Source organism: Lissotriton vulgaris, chromosome 9 (assembly GCF_964263255.1).
Source record: "Lissotriton vulgaris chromosome 9, aLisVul1.2, whole genome shotgun sequence".
NCBI lineage: Eukaryota > Metazoa > Chordata > Amphibia > Caudata > Salamandridae > Lissotriton > Lissotriton vulgaris.
The window spans coordinates 362,506,653-362,530,398 of NC_141697.1; the positions used below are offsets into that span (position 1 = coordinate 362,506,653).

General features: G+C 41.8%; 1 protein-coding gene across 2 annotated transcripts in view; it reads right to left on the minus strand.

The window, feature by feature from the left end:
* The window catches only part of CLMN (calmin), a 517,285-nt gene that overhangs the window by 58,220 nt on the left and 435,319 nt on the right, over nt 1-23,746 (minus strand). For both annotated transcript variants that reach the window (XM_086937734.1, XM_086937735.1), the window contains exons 8-9: nt 19,576-19,658; nt 11,616-12,995 (exon numbers count right to left, since the gene is read on the minus strand). In XM_086937734.1, coding sequence (XP_086793860.1) covers nt 11,616-12,995; nt 19,576-19,658 — 1,463 coding nt within the window. The remainder of the gene's footprint in view (nt 1-11,615; nt 12,996-19,575; nt 19,659-23,746) is intronic.

Genomic DNA, 23,746 nt, shown 5'->3' on the forward strand with positions numbered 1-23,746 from the left:
CCTACAACCACTAGTATGAAATCTACCAGCATATATTAAAGATACCAAGCATATTCTAGGCATTATCTCAGATGTACCATGGGAGGATGGTATGATTATGGCCACCTTAGACGTCACCTCCCTTTATACGTACATCAGGACAGACCTATGTTTATGGCCGCAAGGAAATTTCTTAACAAAAGACCAGCATCTCAGTGGGCTCACACAGAGATGCTCATGAAGATGATGGATCTCATCCTACAGAACAATGTTTTTTTATTTGAGACCACTTGGTACAGACAGAAACAGGGTGTTGCCATGGGGTCCAGATTCTCTCCTTCGTATGCGAACCTGTTCATGGGCAGGTTTGAGGAGGAGTGGATCTGGGGCCCTAGTGGTATACAATGGAGCGAATCCATCATATATTGGGGTCGTTACATTGACGACTGTCTACTCATTTGGGCTGGAGATATGAACAGTTTGAAACAATTTTGTGAATACCGAATCTCTAAAATGATGGGAATACACCTCAAATACTCTATAAGCAGGATTCAGATTGAATTCCTAGATCTTACATTATTTATTGAGGACAATAAAATACAGAGCAAACTATATAGAAAACCAATTTCATGCATTGCCATATTACATGCTGGTAGCTCACATCCAAAACATCAGATCCAATCCATTCCCTTTGGAGAACTGACACGAGCACGTAGGAATTGCAGCAAAGACAGAGACTTCTCAGAATGTAAGACCAATATGAGATCTAGATTTAGAGCCATTGGGTACGATGCAGACACAATTATGAAGGCAGAACACAGAATTAACAGTATACCCAAGGATGCCACACTGCAACATAAAGAGAATGTAAATAGTGGCAACACGAAAATTAGACTTATTGCCAACTATGATGACGCAGCAATCACACTGAGAAACAGCATGAAAAAACACTGGTGGATATTAAACAATGATAAATCTTTGAACAATCACATTGCAAAACAGCCCCTAATTACTTATAGAAGGGGGAAAAACATCAAATCCTGGGTGAGCCCCACTTATCCATGAACTCCTAAGACAACACCAGATTGGCTAACGCAAAATTGCGTGGGCTTTCACAAATGTGGGACGTGTAAATTATGTCCCATGGCTATGAACAAAACAAAAACTTTTTGCAATAACATGGGAAGAGAATTCAGAATAAAACAAATGTTAAATTGCAATAGCTGTTTTGTAATATACCTGATCACCTGTAAATGTGGAAAAAAAGAGCGCTGAAAGACAGGATATTTGAACATGCAAGAGCGATTCGACACCATGACGCAAGATACAATACTGCCACACATGTTAATGAATGTCCCAGTCAAGGCAGGAACAAAACAATTGGTTTTTGTGCCATTGATCAGGTCAGAAATGACCCCAGAGGGGGCAATAGGGAACTACCTCTACGTCGTAGAGAAGCATCATGGATCCTAACAATGCAGGCGGTGGAGTATGGGATGAACTCAGACCAGGAATTACATTATTTTTTGGGAGAATAACATGCTTTTCATATCGTTAACGTCACCACAATATGTCTATCTGTATGATATAGACGTTTAGAGTAACTGTACATGTGATTGTTGCATGATGAAAGACAAACAATCGTAGTGAAAGACTAATGTGCCCTCTATCCACCCAAACACTACAGAAATATTGTATGTATTAATGAACTCACTTAGACATGAGTATGATGTACCTATATAGGGATGCCTCATCAATTATGTATTAGAATTATATTTTCATAGAATTGAATCATTAGATATGACTAATATTCTGGCCTACTATACTGTTTTATATTTCACACTACATGTACTTGTCCTGCCCCACATTTCGGTGTCAGGCATTACCGGTGACGATAGTATCCTAAATTCAAACCGGGTACACCTTATCAATATTAATGTAATGCCACACCCTGTGAAAGCGCCTAACTACCAAGCTTATAGAGAAGGATAATGTTGAAGTTAGTGACTAGTTACACACAATCAATAAGATGACGTTATGTTCGAGAGAAAAAATATTTAAGACGCATTACTTCTAGATCGATATTATACCATGAGATTAACTGTGGATCTCGGGCTGTCAACAAAGTTGTTCCGACCAATAGCTTCACTATGACTGTGGGGTTGTGCACTTTTTACTGACCTAAAATGGCGGACTAGAGCGCCATCGCGTTTTGGTGCTGACATTCTAGCAGCTCAAAGCAGGAAGGCCAGTTTGATTTAAATCGATTTCCGGGTTAGGAGATGCGGTTCTTCCAAATAACGGAGAGACCAGCTCTACACGCTTCAGAATCTATCCCGGGACTTCACAATACGAAGGTATGGATATATAGCGATATAACGTTAAGACACAGCAAGAATTGTCCTCAGATTACACATACGGAATACTGACGAACATCTGTATGTGTTTTTCTTTTTCCTCGTACGAACTGTAGCTGGGGTGACGCTAATAATATTCTTTACCTACATGACGAATAACTGAAACTGATCCCACAAATGAATTGGATCCCTACTATTCGATCTTGGTCGCATCTTGGGCTATATTTTTAAATTACCGATTGAAAGGTAAGCAACTGAGAGACATAAATAATATAGTTGTAATAACGGATCCCCTTTTGGGAATGTGACATTAGACTACGATATAATGCTGATACTATTTAAGAGTTCTAAAAAATCTGACAATTTGATCATTAATTTAGTAGATTGGCTGTGTCTATATATTTCATAATCATCTGGGTAATATGCAATATATACATATTTTACCACAGCGTGGATAGGAGGACAGACCCGGGTTCTTTGAGAATTTATCAACCCAGCCGTGTGAGGCTGGGTCAGAATTATAACCAGCCAGAGGGTACGTTTCTGGGCCGGCTCATTTGTTTATACAGATGATAATAATATTCATAATGAGGTTACAAGATTTCTATACTTTATGATAATTTACAGGCATATAACCTACCAAGAATTGATTATCAGGTAAGCCTGAGTTGTGATGCTCAGTCTTGATAACTTCTTGAGCACTAATGCTATCAATAATTGCTCACCCGATGAGGGATTTACTGCACTAATATCTATGCGATGACTCTCACGTGGGTTTATGGCTGACATATAATTGGTGAGGTATAGTGCCAGTGTGATGCCAGGAAATCTGGTGCTACCGGTAAATGTTTTGATTTCACGAGTTGTGGGGCACTTATTTGCCTCCTGTGGAGGTATCTTTCATCCTCTCTTTGGGAGTCCTATCTCCCTTTCCCTCTTCAATTACTCATTAATACTCACTCTGTAATATAGAAGAATATGAATGTAATTCAACAATTTGTGGATTAAGAACATGTAAAGAATAATCCCACTTGCATGACATCATAATTGATAAATCACGAATTAACCACATGTAAAGTATGAACATTGCCCGATGTATGGAGGGACTACAATATTTGTTTGTATTATTTCTTTCCCAGCCCTGATGAAGTCGTGGGTACCTGCCCATACGACGAAACACGTGTTGGCTGGACTTGGAGAAAGCCTTGTGGATTAAAAGAACTATATATTTATTTCAATCTGATTTGACTTTGTGGATTAATTTATGACATTGTGTTCTTGTGGAATATTCTAAGTTGGTGTGATAGGTTTTCAGAAATATCTTTAGATCTAAGGATCATTTGTGGGCAAGGATGATGACCCATACCTAGGCACCCAACAACTAAGATATTGAGATTAACAAATACTGATATTGCCGATATTTGGTGTAGCGCCACAACCATCCAGGATTATCATCCCCCCCTTTGTTCTCCTCATATCCAGGTACGTATATCTGTGACTAACTCTGCAGAGCATAACCTACTCAATATAAGCTTTTACTATTTAAATCTTTTCTAGCACCCAGTAAAGCAAATGGAGGACCACATTTGAATAAGTTAGACTATGTAAATTCCATCCTAGCTCCAGTATTCCTATTTATGGAAAGGATAAGTGAAGCTACATATGAGTCAGTTGATAGTGCGATTGATCAGATCTCTGTTAAATTGGGTCAAATTAAACAACTGAAATGCCTTATATGCTCTCAGTTATGCCATTCCCTAAGACACAAGTCAGTAGTAGAAGAACAGAGAGACTGTCAATGCTTTTGACAAGAGAGACTGTAGGTATTCAGGGGTTCTCCACTCTGCACAACAGGATGCCGAGGGCTGTGACCTCTCTCTTCTTTAGAACAGCAGTGTGCATCATAAGGAGGCTGCTAAGATGATTTCATGCTGAGAGTTGCAAAGGTAGAACCATAGTTCTCTTTTTTTCTCAAAACTATAGACAGACATTAAACCTGCCCTGAACATTGGTGACGTGGAATTCCATATTCTCGTGTTTATTTTCTGAATTAATATAGGAAGGTGGAAGGTTCTGGTGCATGCCTGCCTATCAAAGAATTTGTTTAGCATTTTTATTGTTCAGAAATGTTCATTGTTATTTTATAGGGAAATACATTCATGTACAGGCAGTAAAAGGAAATGTGATGAGGTATTCCAACATCAGTCACATGAGAGTAAACTCAACATCAAAAATTGCAAAGGCAATTAACAAATCTTAGTATATGGTTGTAAACATATAGTAATCGTACATAGTCGTAAATAAATAGATATAGTACAATCTGCTAGGAACAGCAAAGTATGAAGTATCTTGCAACACTCAAGAATCCTTCGTAGAGTCATATTTCTTGCTTTTGGAAATACGGGTGTTGGATAAGCATAATGAGATGAGGCAACATCTAGCAAAACTGAAAGCAAAGAAAAGAAATCTACAGAAAATACGAACGAAATGGGTCCACACTTCATTCTTATGCACGTAGAGTCAGGTGAGGACGTGTAGCTCTAGTTGTGTGTGGGAAGACAGTAGGATTACTAGGGTGCTGGGTTTTTAGGTATGTTCAGGAAGATTGGCGCTCAGACTAGTATGCGTTTCTGGGTTATGTGTGCTGTCGTGGAAACGGTGCCGCCAGGTCGGGGGAAGTACCCATTAACTCCCGTTGTTATTGTGAGTCAAGAACTCATAATGGTTTAATAGGCACAGTCCTGGGCACACGTGGTGAGGATATAAGGGAGTTGCGGTAGTCTCTACTAATTAAGTATTTTGAGGTCGACACCAGTGTGTTCTTGAGCGATATTTAATGAGAAAAAATCATATGGAATCAAACAATCAGCCGACACGTGTTTTGTCACAACGCATGGGCTTGTGACGCTTCAGGGCTTCTTGGACGTGTGTCAAGTCGGGAAAGAATTATCACTAAGCGTTGGCCAGTGGTACGGAGCGAGTGCGGGGTCTGGAAACCCGATGAGGCCTGATTATCAAATCTACACACAGGGTGTGTGAGGGAGGGCAGGTTCGCAAGTCTGTCCATTGGTGGGGAGCAAGTATGGGGTCTGAAAGTCGGAAGTGGCCTGATACTTGATTCTACACATAGGGTGTGTGTGGGAGGGCGGGTTTGCAAGTCTGTCCGGTGGTGCAGAGCGAGTACGGGGTTTGAAAGCCGATGTGGCCTGATAATCGAGTCTACACACCAAGTGTTTGCGGGAGGGTGGGTTCGCCAATCTGCTACTATGGTGGAGAGGTCTGAAGACCGGACAGACTTGCGAACCCTCCCTCCCGCACATACCCTATGTGTAGAATCGAGTATCAGGCAACTTACGGCTTTCAGACCCCATACTCACACTGCCGGACAGACATGTGAACCCGCCCTCCCGCACATACCCTGTGTGTAGATTCGATTATCAGGCCTCATCCGATTTCCAGACCCTGCACTCGCTCAGTACCACCGGCTAACGCTTAGAGATAATTCTTTCCCGACTTGACACACGTCCGAGTAGCCCTGAAGAGTCACAAGCCCATGCATTGTGACAAAACACATGTCAGCTGATTGTTTGATTCCATATGATTTTTTATCATCAAATATCGCTCAAGAACACACTGGTGTCGACCTCAAAATACTTAATCAGTAGAGACTACTGAAACACCTTTATACCTCACCACGTGTGCCCAGGACTGTTCCTATCAGACAGTAGGATTAGTTAGTGGGTTATGGAGGTTTACATTTTGCAGATATATATCTAGATTGGCCCAAGGTTTCTTGGAGCTATGACGTGAATGCGCTTTGCAGTATATGGTATTTTTAGCACTCCTGGTGTAGCTTAGTTCCCACCATTTTTTATGAGAGGTAGTGGTTTTGGATTTCCACTGTGAGAGAATGGTTTAATACCCTGCGTAAGTAGAAGATCAATGAGTTTTAAATTGTGATTGCCACATAGTGTGGGGTAAGAATAGGACATGATACCCAGAGTGATCATCAGGAGATCTAAGATAAGGTTTACATTTGTTATCTTATGGATCAGATTTGTGATATTTCCCTATAGAGGAGCCACATTGTCTGCACCTGAGTAATGTGTTCCAGATCGCCCGGTGTTTCTTCACATCTCAGCATGTGTTTGCTTAGATTAGGCTTATTTTGTGGAGTTTGGTGGGAGTCCATTGTAGTTGATGGATAGTCCAAAAGCAGAGTCTACGTTTTGCAGTAAAAATTTGTCTTTAATCACCGAGAAGGGTAGTCAGTTATCAGGTGGGCCTAAATCTTGGATTGTTTTAATACCATTTTGAACTCAATGCTCCCAGAATGATGTGGTGTTAAGTATTTTAATGTGGCTGTTTTACCAGAGAGAAGACAGAGTTGACTTGTGCATTTGATTCTTTAGGATCCTGTCTAAGTATTTCAGGGCATGTATTGTACTTTTAATTATGGGGAGAGAGTAAGTCATGTTCAGGATGTAAGCAGTCACAGCAGGCAAAGATGGGGGGTGGCGGGCCTGGGGACGGGGGAATTTAAGGAGAATGAAAATAATAAAAAAAATAATAATAAAAAAAAACTTACTCTACCACTGTGTCTCTCGCCCGATCTCTGTTCCTCGTCACTCAGCACCACTGAAACCAAACAGGAAGCACACCCAGGCTTCCTAAGCCAATCACAACACTGCAATGCAGAGTTGTGATTGGAAAGCACCCAGGCTCCCCTAGGCCAATCACAACGATGCAATGCAGCATTGTGATTGGTTTGAGAAACGTGATTCTGTACTCAAGCCAGGGAATGGGAGCCTGTGCATGTTCTCCACCCAGGCTGTAATTCAGCCTGGGTGGAGGTCAAGGTAAGTGCACATGAATGTCTTGGCGGCCCCAGACGGCCGGCCGGCCAAACATTCCTGCACACTGACAAAGTGTGCTCACCACTTGCCCTGCTCCTATATCAGACCAGCCCTGCCCCGCCGTGAAGAGCTGCAGCAGCAGGACGAAATAAAAGGATAGTAACCTTGAGTTATCATTTAATTTTTTCTTTATTTCGCTTCTGCACAGCAGTGAGGCAACACTCCTCCGCCTTAGTGAAATACTTAAGTAAAATATATGAAAATCATAAATAAAAAAGAGGGTTTGGCTGTTTGGAGCAAGACAAATGGTTTACTGTGAAGGGCAGCTCTTTTACGAAGGTAAACCAGCAAGTCCAGCGATGCGAGTTGGCACTGGTTTGGTCTCCGTTTTATAGATCAAACAGGAAGTAAACCTTGTAAGAAATTGAAGGGGGGCAGAAACCATTTCAAATAATAATCACAGTCAGAAAAAGACAAACGTTCTTACCTTGGGCAATTCAAAAACGAAATACTTGGAAAGCGAGACCTTAACCAAAGAAAGTAATCTGATATGGACTACTAAATTATTAAACTCTGATGGTCCATGCCTGCAGTTTTACAGAGAAACTGCTGGTAACAGCAGCCTCAAGGCATGCGACTGAAACTCTGCCACTAGGGAAGTAAACTCACTCAGGACACACACTATGCAAAGCAGTGCAGCCTTAAAAGAGAAATACGTTGTGTGGCAGAACAACGCCAAAAACAAAACAATGTCAATTTCAATGGTGTCAGAACTCTGCCACAGGTGTGTGGGAGCTAACATGTACAAAGAAGAGGGCAGAGGAAAGATCCTTAAGTAAGCCCACAGAGAAGCGGAGGAGATGACTTATAATTACTAAAGGATTCTAAACCTTTGGGAAGAAAGAGAAGAAAAAGGCTAAAAATGTCCTTTATTATAGAACAAAAGTGATGCAAGATCCAAAGCTGATTGTTTTTAAACCACTAGAATAAAGAACATTTATTGTCAAATGGCTTATGTTCTGGTTTTGTGTAGTGAAAGGGCCAGGCCCATAAGTTCTGGACCTATTCTAGATTCACAATCCGATAGTTCTTTTTAGAGGCATGTAAGCATAGAGGGAAGAAAAATCCTTATTGCCAATCAATTAAACGAGAAATCCTTTACACACTAAGTAACCACAGACAACTACATAAGGTTAGTTGATTTATTACAAAACCAAAACTAACTGAACATAAAGACACCTCAAGATGAGAGTATAGAAATACATCAGAATTAGTATAAAACCAAATCTATATATCCAGTTTAGACGGTGTAGCATAAGTAAGACAAGGAATTCAAGAAATAGAATGCAGAGGATCGAAAAGCATGAGTCCAAATTTCCCTGCATCAAGGGTTGATGACCATAAAGCATTAATCTATCCCTACTCTACCACTAATGTGACATCCCTACTTGAGCGTCTCCAAAGGAGAAAGATAAAAAGGTGTCAGCATGTGGAGTCTTCCTAAGAAGTCTCTCTAAAATCAATGGGTCAGAAGCATAATGCTACCAAGACCGAGCTTGTTCCAAAGTGCTCTCTCTCTCTGAAGGCAGAGGGAGAATTGGGCACTTTCCCTACTCCCCACAACACAACATTGCAGGTAGCTTTTCCAAGATCCTTTTCAGGACTCGCCATCCACTCTGGGTACTGTCCTAAAGGTGGTTTTTCATGGGACAACAGTAATCTTCTTCTCACAGCAGTTTGCCCTTGGTTCCCAAGTCTTTTCCTGTATGAAGGACAACAAACTACCTTTATCGGTTCTACCCGTACGATGTAACTTTTTCTCTCCTTGCCTAACTAATAAAACAAAGACTTAGTCTAGCTAACAAGAACACTTCTTTCACCTGCATCACAAACATGAGAAAAAACAAGTTCCACAGCACACATGAAATTCAACTTTTAATTCTTAAGCGAGAGCTCCCAGGGAAAATGCATTTCAGGCCTACAAAGTTCAGCTAACATAAGAAAATGGCAAGTGTGCTTTACGAATTTGGTTAGAAAATAAAGCACATTCAATCAATACTGTTACTTACACGTAAACAACATTATTAATAAACACATTTAATAAGTGAATGATTGTCAGTTGCACAACACGAGCTCTTCACATAAATGTTTTGCGCTAGTTACATCCACTTTCTATGTTTCTTCTCCATGTTAATATTCAATGACCTAAATACATCACGTTGCATGTTATTACATTCCGAAATTCTACCACTTCATATTAACCCCTGCCCTGCTGGTAACGGAACCGCTCCGTCACCAGCCACGGACGCGATGTGCTGATGACAGAGCGGTTCCGTCGCAGCCCGCTCGGCGTGTCTGCGTGGATTCCGCGCCTGCGCTGGACGTTCTGTTTAGCGGGCGGGCCGTGAAGGAACCGCTCCGTCATCAGCACAGCACACCCGAGGCTTGTGACGGAGCGGTTCCGTCACGAGCATGGGAGCGCCGCGCGGCCCCCCACCCCCTTAGCGCTGCGGCGGAATTGACGCCGCAGCGAAGGGGTTAATACATCAAAATGTTATATGCAGGTGTGCTCTACACGTGATTATAATGCACCCCTACAAATAAACTGGAATTTCCGCGACATCAGTAGCAAACAAACACAAAAATGAAAGAACATGCACACTGAACCCACATACATGTACAGATCAACAAACCTGCAGATGCCATTCACATAAATCAACAACCATAAAGGCATTCATGTACGCAGACCAACAGATATACAATCATTCATGCCCGCCGTACAAGCAGAGCGAAAGGCACACATGTGCACAGGCAAAGAGATATAAAGGCATGCAATCACGCATATCCAAGCTCATATATAACTGTGCAGCAGTGGAAACAGGATGGTGTGCATCAGGGAGCACACATGATTATGGTAAGTAGGGGCCATACGGCGACGTGCAGCAAGAGGCATGTGGTGATATACAGTAGAGGGCTTATACTTTCTGTAAAACTACAAAGTAAATCTGCATTCCATGCACTGGCGCACATGATTGGAATTTGAATATTCAAATATGAACTTTATACCAGGTTACATTTTCTAGACAAACATATATTTGATATTTATGATGCTGCTAATTACACTTTTTTCATTTTCATTCCCACTTTTCTGTTTCCAGTTGGGATTTAACAGCACTGTAGCTCAAAAAACACAAGATTGGGACACACAAACCGTTTGTTGCATGTAGTTCGTAAACTTTGTCATTAACCTATGTAATTATATATCATGAAGACATGCTCTCATTCAAAACGTTGTTCTAGTGGATGAATTAGCAATATTAGAAAGATCTACTGAATGACTCAAATTGAGGTTTTTTAAAAGCCTTGAAGTACAGTGCTACTTCTAGAAGCGGTTCAGACAAATCGGAGGCACGAATAATGTGTATCTGAACACAGGACTTATTTTTAATACATCTATTTAAAGTAGTAGCTGAACCCATGCTTATTTAATTGCAAAGCCTAGAATCCCACACAGCATGCTGCCAGTCCTGTATATCTAATAAAGATTTGTCAAGAAAAAAATATCACAATCACACTAAATAAGCGAAAATTAAAGGAGAGTATCAAAGTTGTATTTAAATAGAGGCAGAAAGAAGAAACCTTGCTGTTGAAAGGTCTACACAAATGTTGAACTTCAACCAAAATAGTAATGTGTGGATAAGAATGAAAGAGAGCTGTGAGCAACCATGTTTTTCTTAGTGCATTTTTTCCAAAGATATATGATTTTAGCAGTCCAGCTGCCATGTCACAATATCCCTTCCCAACACTCCATGAACACTCTGAAGCAACCGTTCACCTCCACAAGTGCTGCACAAAAAAAGAAATACAAACAAAAGCGAAAAGGACACTAAGCAGAGGAGAGTTAAAGAAACATACTCGTCGTAATACAAACAAAATTCTAAATTGCCACCAGATGTCTAGACTACACATTGACTAGGGCATACAAGGAAGAACTGCACAATCTTAACCCACTGTTTTGTGAAAAAGAGGAGCAGCAAGAGTGGTAACAACTATTGAGCCCCTGTGCTGAGTGTAGGGCTCTGATCAGAGAAGTCTCTGAGACACCAAAGCAAGTTTTAAGGAAGGGGAATGAAATATAAGAGTCGATGAATTGAAGAATGCAGCTATACCTAGCTGTACAAAGGAAGCTGTGCTGCTCATCAGCTAAAACAAATATGTCCACAGTAGTCTTCTGTTTGACCGCTAGCGATCAAGACAATAATCACATTTATAGCAGACAGAATAGAGAAAAGATTTCGACAGAACATTGCTTTGCACGCGTATGCATGGTTGTGTCAAACCCTCTCACACAACAGCGAATTAATAGCACTATGAAGTAGATCTAGCATGTGGAAAAATAAATAAACATAAAATATACAAGTACCTGCAGATAGGGAGGAATTCTTGCTTCCCCGTTGCACAAAGAGCCTTCTTTTTTATGGCTATCAATGTCACTATTTGCATTTGTCGGCCCCATCTGGTTGATGTTAGCAACACTGGAAGAGATGATAGAGATCCCTGGATTGATTATGGAAGGATCCTCCTTCAAAAGGGTTTCAGAGAGTGTTTCACTTGCTTTTGTATGTGATACATCAATGCTAGTCTTTCGCACTGAATGCTCCGGTGAAACATGTAATAGGGGCTCACTCTGTAACTTGTTTTTTTCAGACTCTGCGCTAAACTCCACAAATGCATCCAAGACATCTGCTATGGGTACACTGTAGTGCGGGTAGTAGAAAAGGTCATGTGGAATTACAGACACTTTAGCTGGTCCCGGTGATGTTTTAGGGTCAGTACCATCCCCTGTACGAATGTTTAGAGACTCTTGGATTGGTGTGTGTGATGGGACTGCACCCTCTGACCTAGTTGACCTAAACAGGTCTGGATGACCTCTACGCGTATCTTCCATTAAGACAGTGCTTATGTTTGCTTCTTTGAAAGCACTCATCTGACTTGGATGTTCATATCCCAATGGTAAAGGTGATTTCTTTTGTACATCATCCTGAAGATGTAAAATGTATCTATAAGCATCTTCCTCATCTGTGGGTGTTACTGGGGATGCACTTCGCAGTGGAACATTTGAAGCATCTGATCCTGTCTGTTCAATAGAATAAAATGGTTTTGCAAAAAACAATTTATCGGCTACTTTGTAGGGACTGTCTTTTGCGGTCCCCAATAATGGATTCAAGGCAGAAAACGGGGATGGAGTTCTATCAATGTGGTCCTCTGCACAAATTTGAGATTCTGTTGACTTTTTGGAAGGGGACATTTTTGAATACTTAGAACAATCAACAGTGTCAGCAACATTGTTTTCAATTGATAAATCAAGTTGTGAATCTGTGGTCCTGTTTTTCTGTGCGTTATGGAGCTTTGATGGAGTCAGGTGTAAGGAGGTTAAACTATCAGTGATTAAGTCCAGTGCTGGATCAACATCACCAAGCAAACGTTCTGTATTCTGCACAGCCTTATGGGACTCTGCAGTTTGTAATTCTTCTTGCTGTGGCTGTGTTTTATTATTTTGAGCTGAAGATAGCTTAGTATTTAAGGCTTCATGGGGAATTTCTGGTGTGCTAGCCAATGTAGTGTCCGGCACGGAGCAAACAAAGACCTTCGGAGGAGGTGGCTGAAAGCTTTCATGGTTCACAGTGTATGCATATTCTTGATTCTGATTAAAAATGACAATCTTGCCTTCCTCTTCTACTGGCCCATCTTTGTAATGAACGTATGTGCTTTCAACTGGTGAGTCAGCCTCTGCAAAATCGTCCTGTAAGACATAAAGTAAAAACTTTGAAAGACTTTGAGTAGCAATTTATGGCATTTGAAAATTAATAAAAAACAATTATATATATATATATATAGACCAGGGCAGTGTCTCGCAGGATATCTTGCACAAAAGATTGAAAATCGCGGCACTCCTCTTGGTTGTTAGATGTTTTTATTGCAGATCATAAATCTGCAATAAAAACATCTAACATCCAAGAGGAGTGCCGCGATTTTCAATCTTTTGTGCAAGATATCAATCTATCTATCTATCTATCTATCTATCTATCTATCTATCTATCTATCTATCTATCTATCTATCTATCTATCTATCTATCTATCTATATATACTGGGGCGGGACTGTTATCAGCAAATAAAAGTTCCTTGTTTAATGGATGCCTCTTTGTGTCAATTTCAGGCCGGTGATCAAGGGCTACGGCTTGAAACGTTTAGCATTCTGCAATACGAAGGCTGCGCTGGCTGTGGTGTTGGCAACTGCCGGTGATGGTGTGTGGAAACCCTTCCTGTGTGACCTTTCCTTTGAGGACTCTCTTGGTTTTGATGTTGAGCGGCTCGTCCGGCCGCGGAAAGGTCCCGCTGCTGTATCACGGCGGATCCTGGTGCTCGTGATTACGGGCGCATTTCAGGAGCGGAATGGGCCTCATCCCTGGATTAAATTGGTGTGCCACACTGCGGTTACCACGCAAGCGCTCACCCACTGGGACTAACATTGTGACACTATGAGGCACCCAAGCCACTGGGTTATATTTGGAACGTTAGGTCCTTAGCAGATGGACTACATTTACCATGATGCCATGCCTGCTCACGCCCACTGGGGCGGGACTGTTATCAGCAAATAAAAGTTCCTTGTTTAATGGATGCCTCTTTGTGTCAATTGCAGGCCGGTGATCAAGGGCTACGGCTTGAAACGTTTGGCATTCTGCAATACGAACGCTGCACTGGCTGTGGTGTTGGCAACTGCCGGTGATGGTGTGTGGAAACCCTTCCTGTGTGACCTTTCCTTTGAGGACTCTCTTGGTTTTGATGTTGTGCGGGTCGTCCGGCCGCAGAAAGGTCCCGCTGCTGTATTACGGCGGATCCTGGTGCTCGTGATTACGGGCGCATTTCAGGAGCAGAAGGGGCCTCATCCCTGGATTAAATTGGTGTGCCACACTGCGGTTACCACGCAAGCGCTCACCCACTGGGACTAACATTGTGACACTATGAGGCACCCAAGCCACTGGGTTATATTTGGAACGTTAGGTCCTTAGCAGATGGACTACATTTACCATGATGCCATGCCTGCTCACGCCCACTGGGGCGGGACTGTTATCAGCAAATAAAAGTTCCTTGTTTAATGGATGCCTCTTTGTGTCAATTGCAGGCCGGTGATCAAGGGCTACGGCTTGAAACGTTTGGCATTCTGCAATACGAACGCTGCGCTGGCTGTGGTGTTGGCAACTGACGGTGATGGTGTGTGGAAACCCTTCCTGTGTGACCTTTCCTTTGAGGACTCTCTTGGTTTTGATGTTGAGCGGCTCGTCCGGCCGCGGAAAGGTCCTGCTGCTGTATCACGGCGGATCCTGGTGCTCGTGATTACGGGCGCATTTCAGGAGTGGAAGGGGCCTCATCCCTGGATTAAATTGGTGTGCCACACTGCGGTTACCACGCAAGCGCTCACCCACTGGGACTAACATTGTGACACTATGAGGCACCCAAGCCACTGGGTTATATTTGGAACGTTAGGTCCTTAGCAGATGGACTACATTTACCATGATGCCATGCCTGCTCACGCCCACTGGGGCGGGACTGTTATCAGCAAATAAAAGTTCCTTGTTTAATGGATGTCTCTTTGTGTCAATTGCAGGCCGGTGATCAAGGGCTACGGCTTGAAACGTTTGGCATTCTGCAATACGAACGCTGCGCTGGCTGTAGTGTTGGCAACTGCCGGTGATGGTGTGTGGAAACCCTTCCTGTGTGACCTTTCCTTTGAGGACTCTCTTGGTTTTGATGTTGAGCGGCTCGTCCGGCCGCGGAAAGGTCCCGCTGCTGTATCACGGCGGATCCTGGTGCTCGTGATTACGGGCGCATTTCAGGAGCGGAAGGGGCCTCATCCCTGGATTAAATTGGTCTGCCACACTGCGGTTACCATGCAAGCGCTCACCCACTGGGACTAACATTGTGACACTATGAGGCACCCAAGCCACTGGGTTATATTTGGAACGTTAAGTCCTTAGCAGATGGACTACATTTACCATGATGCCATGCCTGCTCACGCCCACTGGGGCGGGACTGTTATCAGCAAATAAAAGTTCCTTGTTTAATGGATGCCTCTTTGTGTCAATTGCAGGCCGGTGATCAAGGGCTACGGCTTGAAACGTTTGGCATTCTGCAATACGAACGCTGCGCTGGCTGTGGTGTTGGCAACTGCCGGTGATGGTGTGTGGAAACCCTTCCTGTGTGACCTTTCCTTTGAGGACTCTCTTGGTTTTGATGTTGAGCGGCTCGTCCGGCCGCGGAAAGGTCCCGCTGCTGTATCACTGCGGATCCTGGTGCTCGTGATTACGGGCGCATTTCAGGAGCGGAAGGGGCCTCATCCCTGGATTAAATTGGTGTGCCACACTGCGGTTACCACGCAAGCGCTCACCCACTGGGACTAACATTGTGACACTATGAGGCACCCAGGCCACTGGGTTATATTTGGAACGTTAGGTCCTTAGCAGATGGACTACATTTACCATGATGCCATGCCTGCTCACGCCCACTGGGGCGGGACTGTTATCAGAAAATAAAAGTTCCTTGTTTAATGGATGCCTCTTTGTGTCAATTGCAGGCCGGTGATCAAGGGCTACGGCTTGAAACGTTTGGCATTCTGCAATATGAACGCTGCGCTGGCTGTAGTGTTGGCAACTGCCGGTTATGGTGTGTGGAAACCCTTCCTGTGTGACCTTTCCTTTGAGGACTCTCTTGGTTTTGATGTTGAGCGGCTCGTCCGGCCGCGGAAAGGTCCCGCTGCTGTATCACAGCGGATCCTGGTGCTCGTGATTACGGGCGCATTTCAGGAGCGGAAGGGGCCTCATCCCTGGATTAAATTGGTGTGCCACACTGCGGTTACCACGCAAGCGCTCACCCACTGGGACTAACATTGTGACACTGTGAGGCACCCAAGCCACTGGGTTATATTTGGAACGTTAGGTCCTTAGCAGATGGACTACATTTACCATGATGCCATGCCTGCTCACGCCCACTGGGGCGGGACTGTTATCAGCAAATAAAAGTTCCTTGTTTAATGGATGCCTCTTTGTGTCAATTGCAGGCCGGTGATCAAGGGCTACGGCTTGAAACGTTTGGCATTCTGCAATACGAACGCTGCGCTGGCTGTGGTGTTGGCAACTGACGGTGATGGTGTGTGGAAACCCTTCCTGTGTGACCTTTCCTTTGAGGACTCTCTTGGTTTTGATATATATATATATATATATATATATATATATATATATATATATATATATATATATATATATATATATATTGAATATGCTTAAAGAATATTAGCTTTAAGAATGTAACAGCTGATACTGAGCCTTTCTTCAACGTCCCTCTAATTAAGCCGTCTATGTCCTGATATGTCCTTGTGAACTGCTCTATGTCGGGAGTACCAAACATCCCGTACATAAAAGAATCCTTCAACATCTAAGAGCAATTGACAATCAAGACAATACCTATCCTGTCGCGAGACATTTTAAAGCCAAGCATGACTCTAAGAGCAACAAACTCAGGTACTATGCAATAGACTGCGTACCAGCAAGTAGACGAGGTGGCAACCGAGAGGCCAAACTTCGCCGCCTTGAGACCCATTATATACTTGCGCTTAATACCAAGCATCCTTCAGGTCTTAACATTACCGAAGACCTTTACACATGTTTATAGTGGGTAAACCTGAGGCACTAGAGGCATAGGATTTACTTCATTTGCACTATCATTTAGCATATTTTATGGATTTTAGATACATATTTATTCTGATGAAGATTTTTTTAATCTGTTTTGTAACACCATCTTTTAGCAATGAAATTTACTGTGATGGTCATTTTAGATATACTTAAATTATAAATCAATTTTAGCCTTTATATACCATTTAGGTTTTTATAGGTGTAATAATTAATTGATTTGCTTGTGTATATTTTGCTGTTGATGGTTTATAATGTACAGATTGAAATTCATTTATAGATATGAATTTCTAGATCCATATATGATATGCGTTGTTTTGCACATAAATTGTGGCCAGTCTTTTACCACTATGGTATTTCAATGGCACTACATCCTTTCACAATATAAGTGGCTCTTTCGGCGATTAACTTTTATGCCCGTTTGCACTTTATCTCCATCCCTTTGGGACCTGTAATTATTGGACATTTCAAGCGTATGGGGCTCCATACTGATCCACCCAAAAATACACCCAGGGATTTAATGAAAATATGCTGCTATATTCTAAGTCTATTGATTTAGTACAATTATCAGGATTTAAGCCGCACTGAGATTTAACAATAATGAATTTATTTATTTTATTCACGTTTATTTACTTTTTCTCACCTTCACCAAAATCAGGCATTGTATGTTTTTATACTAGTACACAGGCTTGCATTTATTTTCAGTGGCCAAACTTACATACATAGTATCTTTGGTATTCAAAATGAACTGATAAAAGAAAAAGATTTTGTAGTTCACAAACCAGGATTTCTTCTATGTTTGTGTAACCTGTAGGCCAATACCTGTAACGTCAGCAATGTATTTAAACCAATGCCAAAAACTTACCTGTGTCATGTGATCAAGCGCTCTGTGTAGCGCGAAACGCGTCATGATGGCTGGGAGCACCAACACCAAATAAACCACCTTGCACAAAACTTGGGTCCGTGTCCGTGTTTTCAGGACGAGCTGAGCCTGCCTTGCAGCCGGATTATCCTTGGAATATATATATATATATATATATATATATATATATATATATATATATATATATATATATATATATATATATATATATATATATATATATATATTTGAATAGGCTTAAAGAATATTAGCTTTAAGAATGTAACAGCTGATACTGAGCCTTTCTTCAACGTCCCTCTAATTAATCCCCATCTCTGGGAGCAAGATTGTGCATAGTAAGGTGACAGGGCGATTGCATGCACTGCTATCGAACATGTTTCCCTTACTCCACTTTTATGTTGTGTTTCGACTTTTTATGCATGCATTTGCTGGCCCATTCTATGTGTGGCTTAATGTACAGTGCTCTGTCAGAGTCGGCTATTGGGTATATTACATGAAAACCACCAAATCTCGTCACTTTTCTAAATCACTTTGTAAAGTCTGCAGACTCATTGCATATTTAGGTACATGACTTCTAAAATACATCTGACAAGAGAGAGAAATAAAAAAAAAGCACACAAGGGGTGGTTTTATACTTGTTTTAAGAGCAAAACTCAAATTTGTAAGCTGGTGATAAAAAAATAAATCAGACAATGTCCTTTCATCAAAATGCTTAATTTTTAAGGAGATCTATCCACATGATTTATCATGAGCGACAGGGGCATCAATTCACAAAATGGCCTTCTTGCCTCATTTGCACGTCAGTGTGCATAGGTTACTAATCTTTTGTTTGTACTTTAAAGAGTAACTTATGCATGTCCTCCGTGTGTGCCCAGTGTTCGCCGGGGAAAAAAGAGACTTCTTGGGCCACTTTTCCAAGAAATTAACATAAAAAACTGCTCATCTGCTATATATGTTTCAAACTCAAAGATTGCAAGCTAACCTCCAGGATTGAGTCATCTTAAGAATTTTTTGTGCCCCTGACAATGCCCCTGCCCGAGCCACCTTTGTATTTTATTATCCAATTTTCTGATAAATCAAGCCACATGATGCCAATCAATAATGAAATATATAGATAAGGTTCAGATAGAGAATCAGACGCAGAGACAGAAAGTTCACTATCCATGGGGCCACTTTGAAGATGGGGGCCCTTTGAACATGCCTTAAATCGTCTTTGCCACCAGATGTGTTAAATGTATGGCCAAAGTCCTTCACACCACAGACAAACTAAACGATATTAGCTCTGCTGCCAACACTGTCTGCTTATAAAGATATGTGAGTTTTTCAATAGTATGTTCCAAAATGTCTTTTATGACTGTGACATATATGCATAACCAGTTTTGAATGATATAACAAGTCTTTTCATTGCATGTACTGAGAATCTGTCCTTTATTGCTGCGCTATATATCTAAACGTATTTATTATAATGATGCTCACAATACCTATATATATATATATTGGAATGGTTTTAATTACCTGCCAAATAAAATGTTATTTGCACAGTAAAAAATAAAAAATCAGATCTTCAGAAGGGTGATAACAGAACCTAAACTGAGCATTGGTCTAGGATGTATAAGGAAATAATAGACAAGATAGAATGTAATCAACTAATTTTCAGACTAACTGGAAAAAGTCACAAATCTTTAATGTTTTATCTTTCAGAAACAATTAGAACATTTGAAAAACATATAAAAGTACAATTTAAAATAGAACTTACACTTTCCAGATCTGGGAAATGTTCAAGGAATTGTGCTACATAAGTCATGATCGATTGCTCATCGGGAGAATCCACCATAATGTCTATAAACAAAAACACAATTCATGGTTAGGCAATTTTAAAAGAGGAACGTTATACAGGATTCATCTTCGTGGCAGTGAGCTTGCAGCTGCAAAAGTGAACTTCTCATGCGTCAATGTGACATGTCCTAGACAACAAGTAGGGGTTGGGGTTGGGAGATTTTGATTGAGTGGTCACTTATCCTGCCACTCAATACTTGAAGACAGCTAAAAATAGGACGTTCCACAGTATTGCCCATGGCCTAACAGTCAAGCGAAGCTCAAGTAAGAGGTGTCCTACACGTTGTCGAAATGTGTACCATACATAATATTTATGGGCATCCCAAAATTAGGGATTTTCAATCGTCACCCATCTATGTGGCATTATTCATTATCGGTTTGTGAAAGTTAAATTACAGCAACACAACTGATTTGTGTGCAGTAAAACACACCAGAAATGTACAGATTGGGCTGAGGATTGATCTTCCGCATGGTCACCCGACAAGGTGGCTCACGCACAAAATGGTGAGTGACATGCTGCGCCTGACTGGTCTTAGGAACCCACCAACCAACCGACCTATCTCCACTGGTTTCAATTGGAAGCATGGTGTATTTTCAAGGGACCTAATTTCAAAGGTCATCTGTCTTATTTTTCATCTCAGTTAAGTAGCAAGTGGGTTCTCTGCATCAAATTCTGAATATAAGAAAAAAAGCCATTTAACTTTCTCATTCACCTCACAAACAGCTCAAAACCCATCTATTTAAGGAGAATCCCAACACAACAATTTTAATTGATCCATTCTAAAAATATAGATAATGCAATAAATAAAGTTCTTGAGATATGCAAATAATGTAGCCTTAGGAATACCTATCACAACAAATATATTGGAGGGTCTAACAAAGTGTATCCTAAGCAACAACAAACTAATGGAGCTTTATTCACTGAAGCGTTTACTTTCGTGATGGCACACTTTTTAGCCGTTTATATATATGCTGTTTTGTATGTGTGTTGAGAGTGAGCAATCTCCTGGTCTGACTTGCGTGTATTAATGCGTGCATATTTACATCTCTTTTTACCTCAGAGCGGTGCTTCTCCTCTTTCCTGAGCCGTGGCCAGGTGGGGTAAGGTCTATACCTCTTACAAAAATGGTAAGATGGGGCTAAATTTCTTCATTGGCAGCAAACAGATTAGGTCCAATGATTATATGTATGCGCTTCATTTTTTACAGGCATTCAGTAAACTGTGTTGTTACTCATTATTAATCATAATTATGTATTTAATGTTTAAGTGTTTTTTCTAACAGAACACCCTTGACTGCAGTCTTCAAACCTTCTCTGTTTCCTCTTTTTTCAGAAGTCATGTTAAGAGGGAGCAGAACACCTAGTGAAATCAGGTGACCTCTGTATCCTATTTTGATTTTGAGCACTTATTGCACTCACTATCACTTAGTTTGCAGTAGCTATTATTAACATGGTCCTGAAGAAAGCAATGACAAATATGTCTAGAATTTGCTGAAACATGTCGACCACATTAAACATCTAGACGGTCTTTATATATTTTTTGACTGTCATTAACTACTACTTTTTAACATTGGAAGGCAGGGTAACACCAGAATAAAGTTATAAGTACCCCCCTATCCTATTTTACATTAACCATTTTTTCTTATTTTTACACTTTTTGAGCACTGCAACATCAGTCCCCAAGTTTTGATATTTCCATCATCAGAACTTGAGAAGCAAGACCATAGTTAGACCTTACTGTTCGGCGGTGGAGCTCCTTCCTACATCAGGACCCCGACCGTGATAGTTGATTGGCTATCCCAGCAGTGGTCTTGGTGGAATCCCAAATGATGAAGGGCGGTTCCGTGTGGTGACTGATGGGCATCCCTCCTTGATCACCATGGGGATGACTCTCCTGTTTCTGATACAATTGGTTTGAAGTTGCTATAGGGCACCCTGTTAGGATACACTGTGTTAGACCCTCCAATATATTTGTTGTGATATGTATATAGGGAACATGTTGGAGCATGGTCTTTAAAATTCCCTTTGGTCCCAACTAACTGTTTATTGCCTTAGGAATACCACCTCACCATGAGAAGCATACTAGATCATTTGTATAGCATTTTTACTTTCAATAGAGTGAAGGGACCTTTGTGCCCGTGACTATCTCATTTAATTAGGTGCAGGGAAGATAGAAGGTATACCAGCAGCAAGGGTCTATTTGCTTAAGTCAGAGTATGTATGTATGTTTTATTTCTATATCGTGAACCTAGCCAAAAGGTAACAGAGTGATGCGTGGCTCAGTGGTTAGAGGCGGCAGACCCGGAAGCTGAGATCGGCCGTGGACCAGGGTTCGATTCCCCGCCTCGGTGGGTCTCGGGCTCAAAAATTCCACGGAGTCGACAATTCTCGCTCCGGTGCCTACTCGACTCACGGGGTCACACTCTGCGACTCTGGGCAATAGCTTGCTTAATCTCCACTACGGCCCATCGCGGCGGGATGCCTGGCTTTCACCTTGTGGATACCCTGCTGGGATATCTCACAGGGGAATTCCAGGACTGGTTGCCTAAGCAAGCGCCTTGGGACCCCTGGGTTGAAGTGCGCTATATAAATCGAAACACATTTACATGTACAGGGCAGTGGCGTCACTAGGGTTGGTTTCACCCAGTGCGGTAACTCATGGTGTCACCCCCTCACGACTTACCCCATGGACGTCCTCCGAGTCCGCCAGTGCCAAATAACGCTCTAGCACAAATCATGGCACAAAGCAGAAAAAAAGCCCAGAGACTTAACACCTTTCATAGAAGGTAAATGTATCCGGCAAACCACCATTGCTATATTGCCCCCGTGTTATTGCGTCATTTTTATTATTAATTCATTTCAGTTGGGTTTGAGCTCTGGACTGCTGCTCTGTGCTGGTGAGGCCCGGATTTTGAATGCCCACTTCCGTTCGCTTTGTAATTGACCAGACGGCAGCGCGTGTCTCAGTGGTGGCTGATGCGGGGAATGAGATTTTTAATATCTTTTATGATCAATTTGATAACTTATCTCATTCGACAATTTTGGATCGATTTTTATCTGTCATTGAGTAAAAGACAAACCCCGCATAGGTTAGATAAACCCCATAAACTGACGCCACTCTGAAGAACCACTTACAACTGATAAAGTTTAAAAGGTTTAATATAAAATTAAGAAAAGTTGCAAATACAATCCTCTCAGGATCAAATTCAACAAGTACACAGGAACTAGAAGGAACATATATTCCCTAAAGAACCTCAGTCTACAAACGAATACAATTAAAGTCAATTCAAGAATCAGCAAATTAAAAAGCATTGATATGAAGTGGCTCTTCTGCGTCATCTACAGAAAGAGAAAAATAATCAAGTTAAATCTGTCCCTACTCTATACTAAGTGACATCCCTACTTCGCAAGTTGCTTTCCTAAAAAGGTGTCAGCAGTTTGACTTCCAAAGAAGTTCAAACTCTCTTAGCCTCTAAAGGTAACTTAAGTTTAAGAAGCAGTACCCTCTCTGCCTACCCATCCGCTCTCTAAGGGTCCTCGGCCTACTGCTCCCTTGCGCTCTGATCTCTCTCTCAGCGCATCTGCTCAAGTCATCTGCCCTTCGCCTTCGCTGTTCCCGCTAATCGCCTTCGCTCTTTGCTCTTCACTATCTTCTCCCCGGGGTGCTGTCCCTAAAATACACAATCACAGTGTGGGTGGAACGCCCCTTTGACGCCCACCACGGACTTTCCCCCATGATGTCATTTTCTGGCTCTTTCCATTGCTTCGTCTCTTCGCGTCGTCCGTTAAGTTGACCATTCTTCTTTAGACGCCATCTTCGTCTTCATGTTGGTGACTTCATTTGACACTTTCAGATCAAAAGTCTATAACCTCAGCAGAACTTTAAACTTTACGACTATGTATGTAACCTTTCTAGGTCCTGCGAATGGTCAATTCAAAACAAGACTCAAATTCCAAGCGTCTCCTCTCACGTTTAGGCAATAAACTCCGTCCGGCATTGTCACCTTAAATCTAACGAAAGCTAGACTCCTTGGCTCTCACATTCACATCAAGCTATTCATGACTCCTGTGAGCCCACTAAATTACATAGA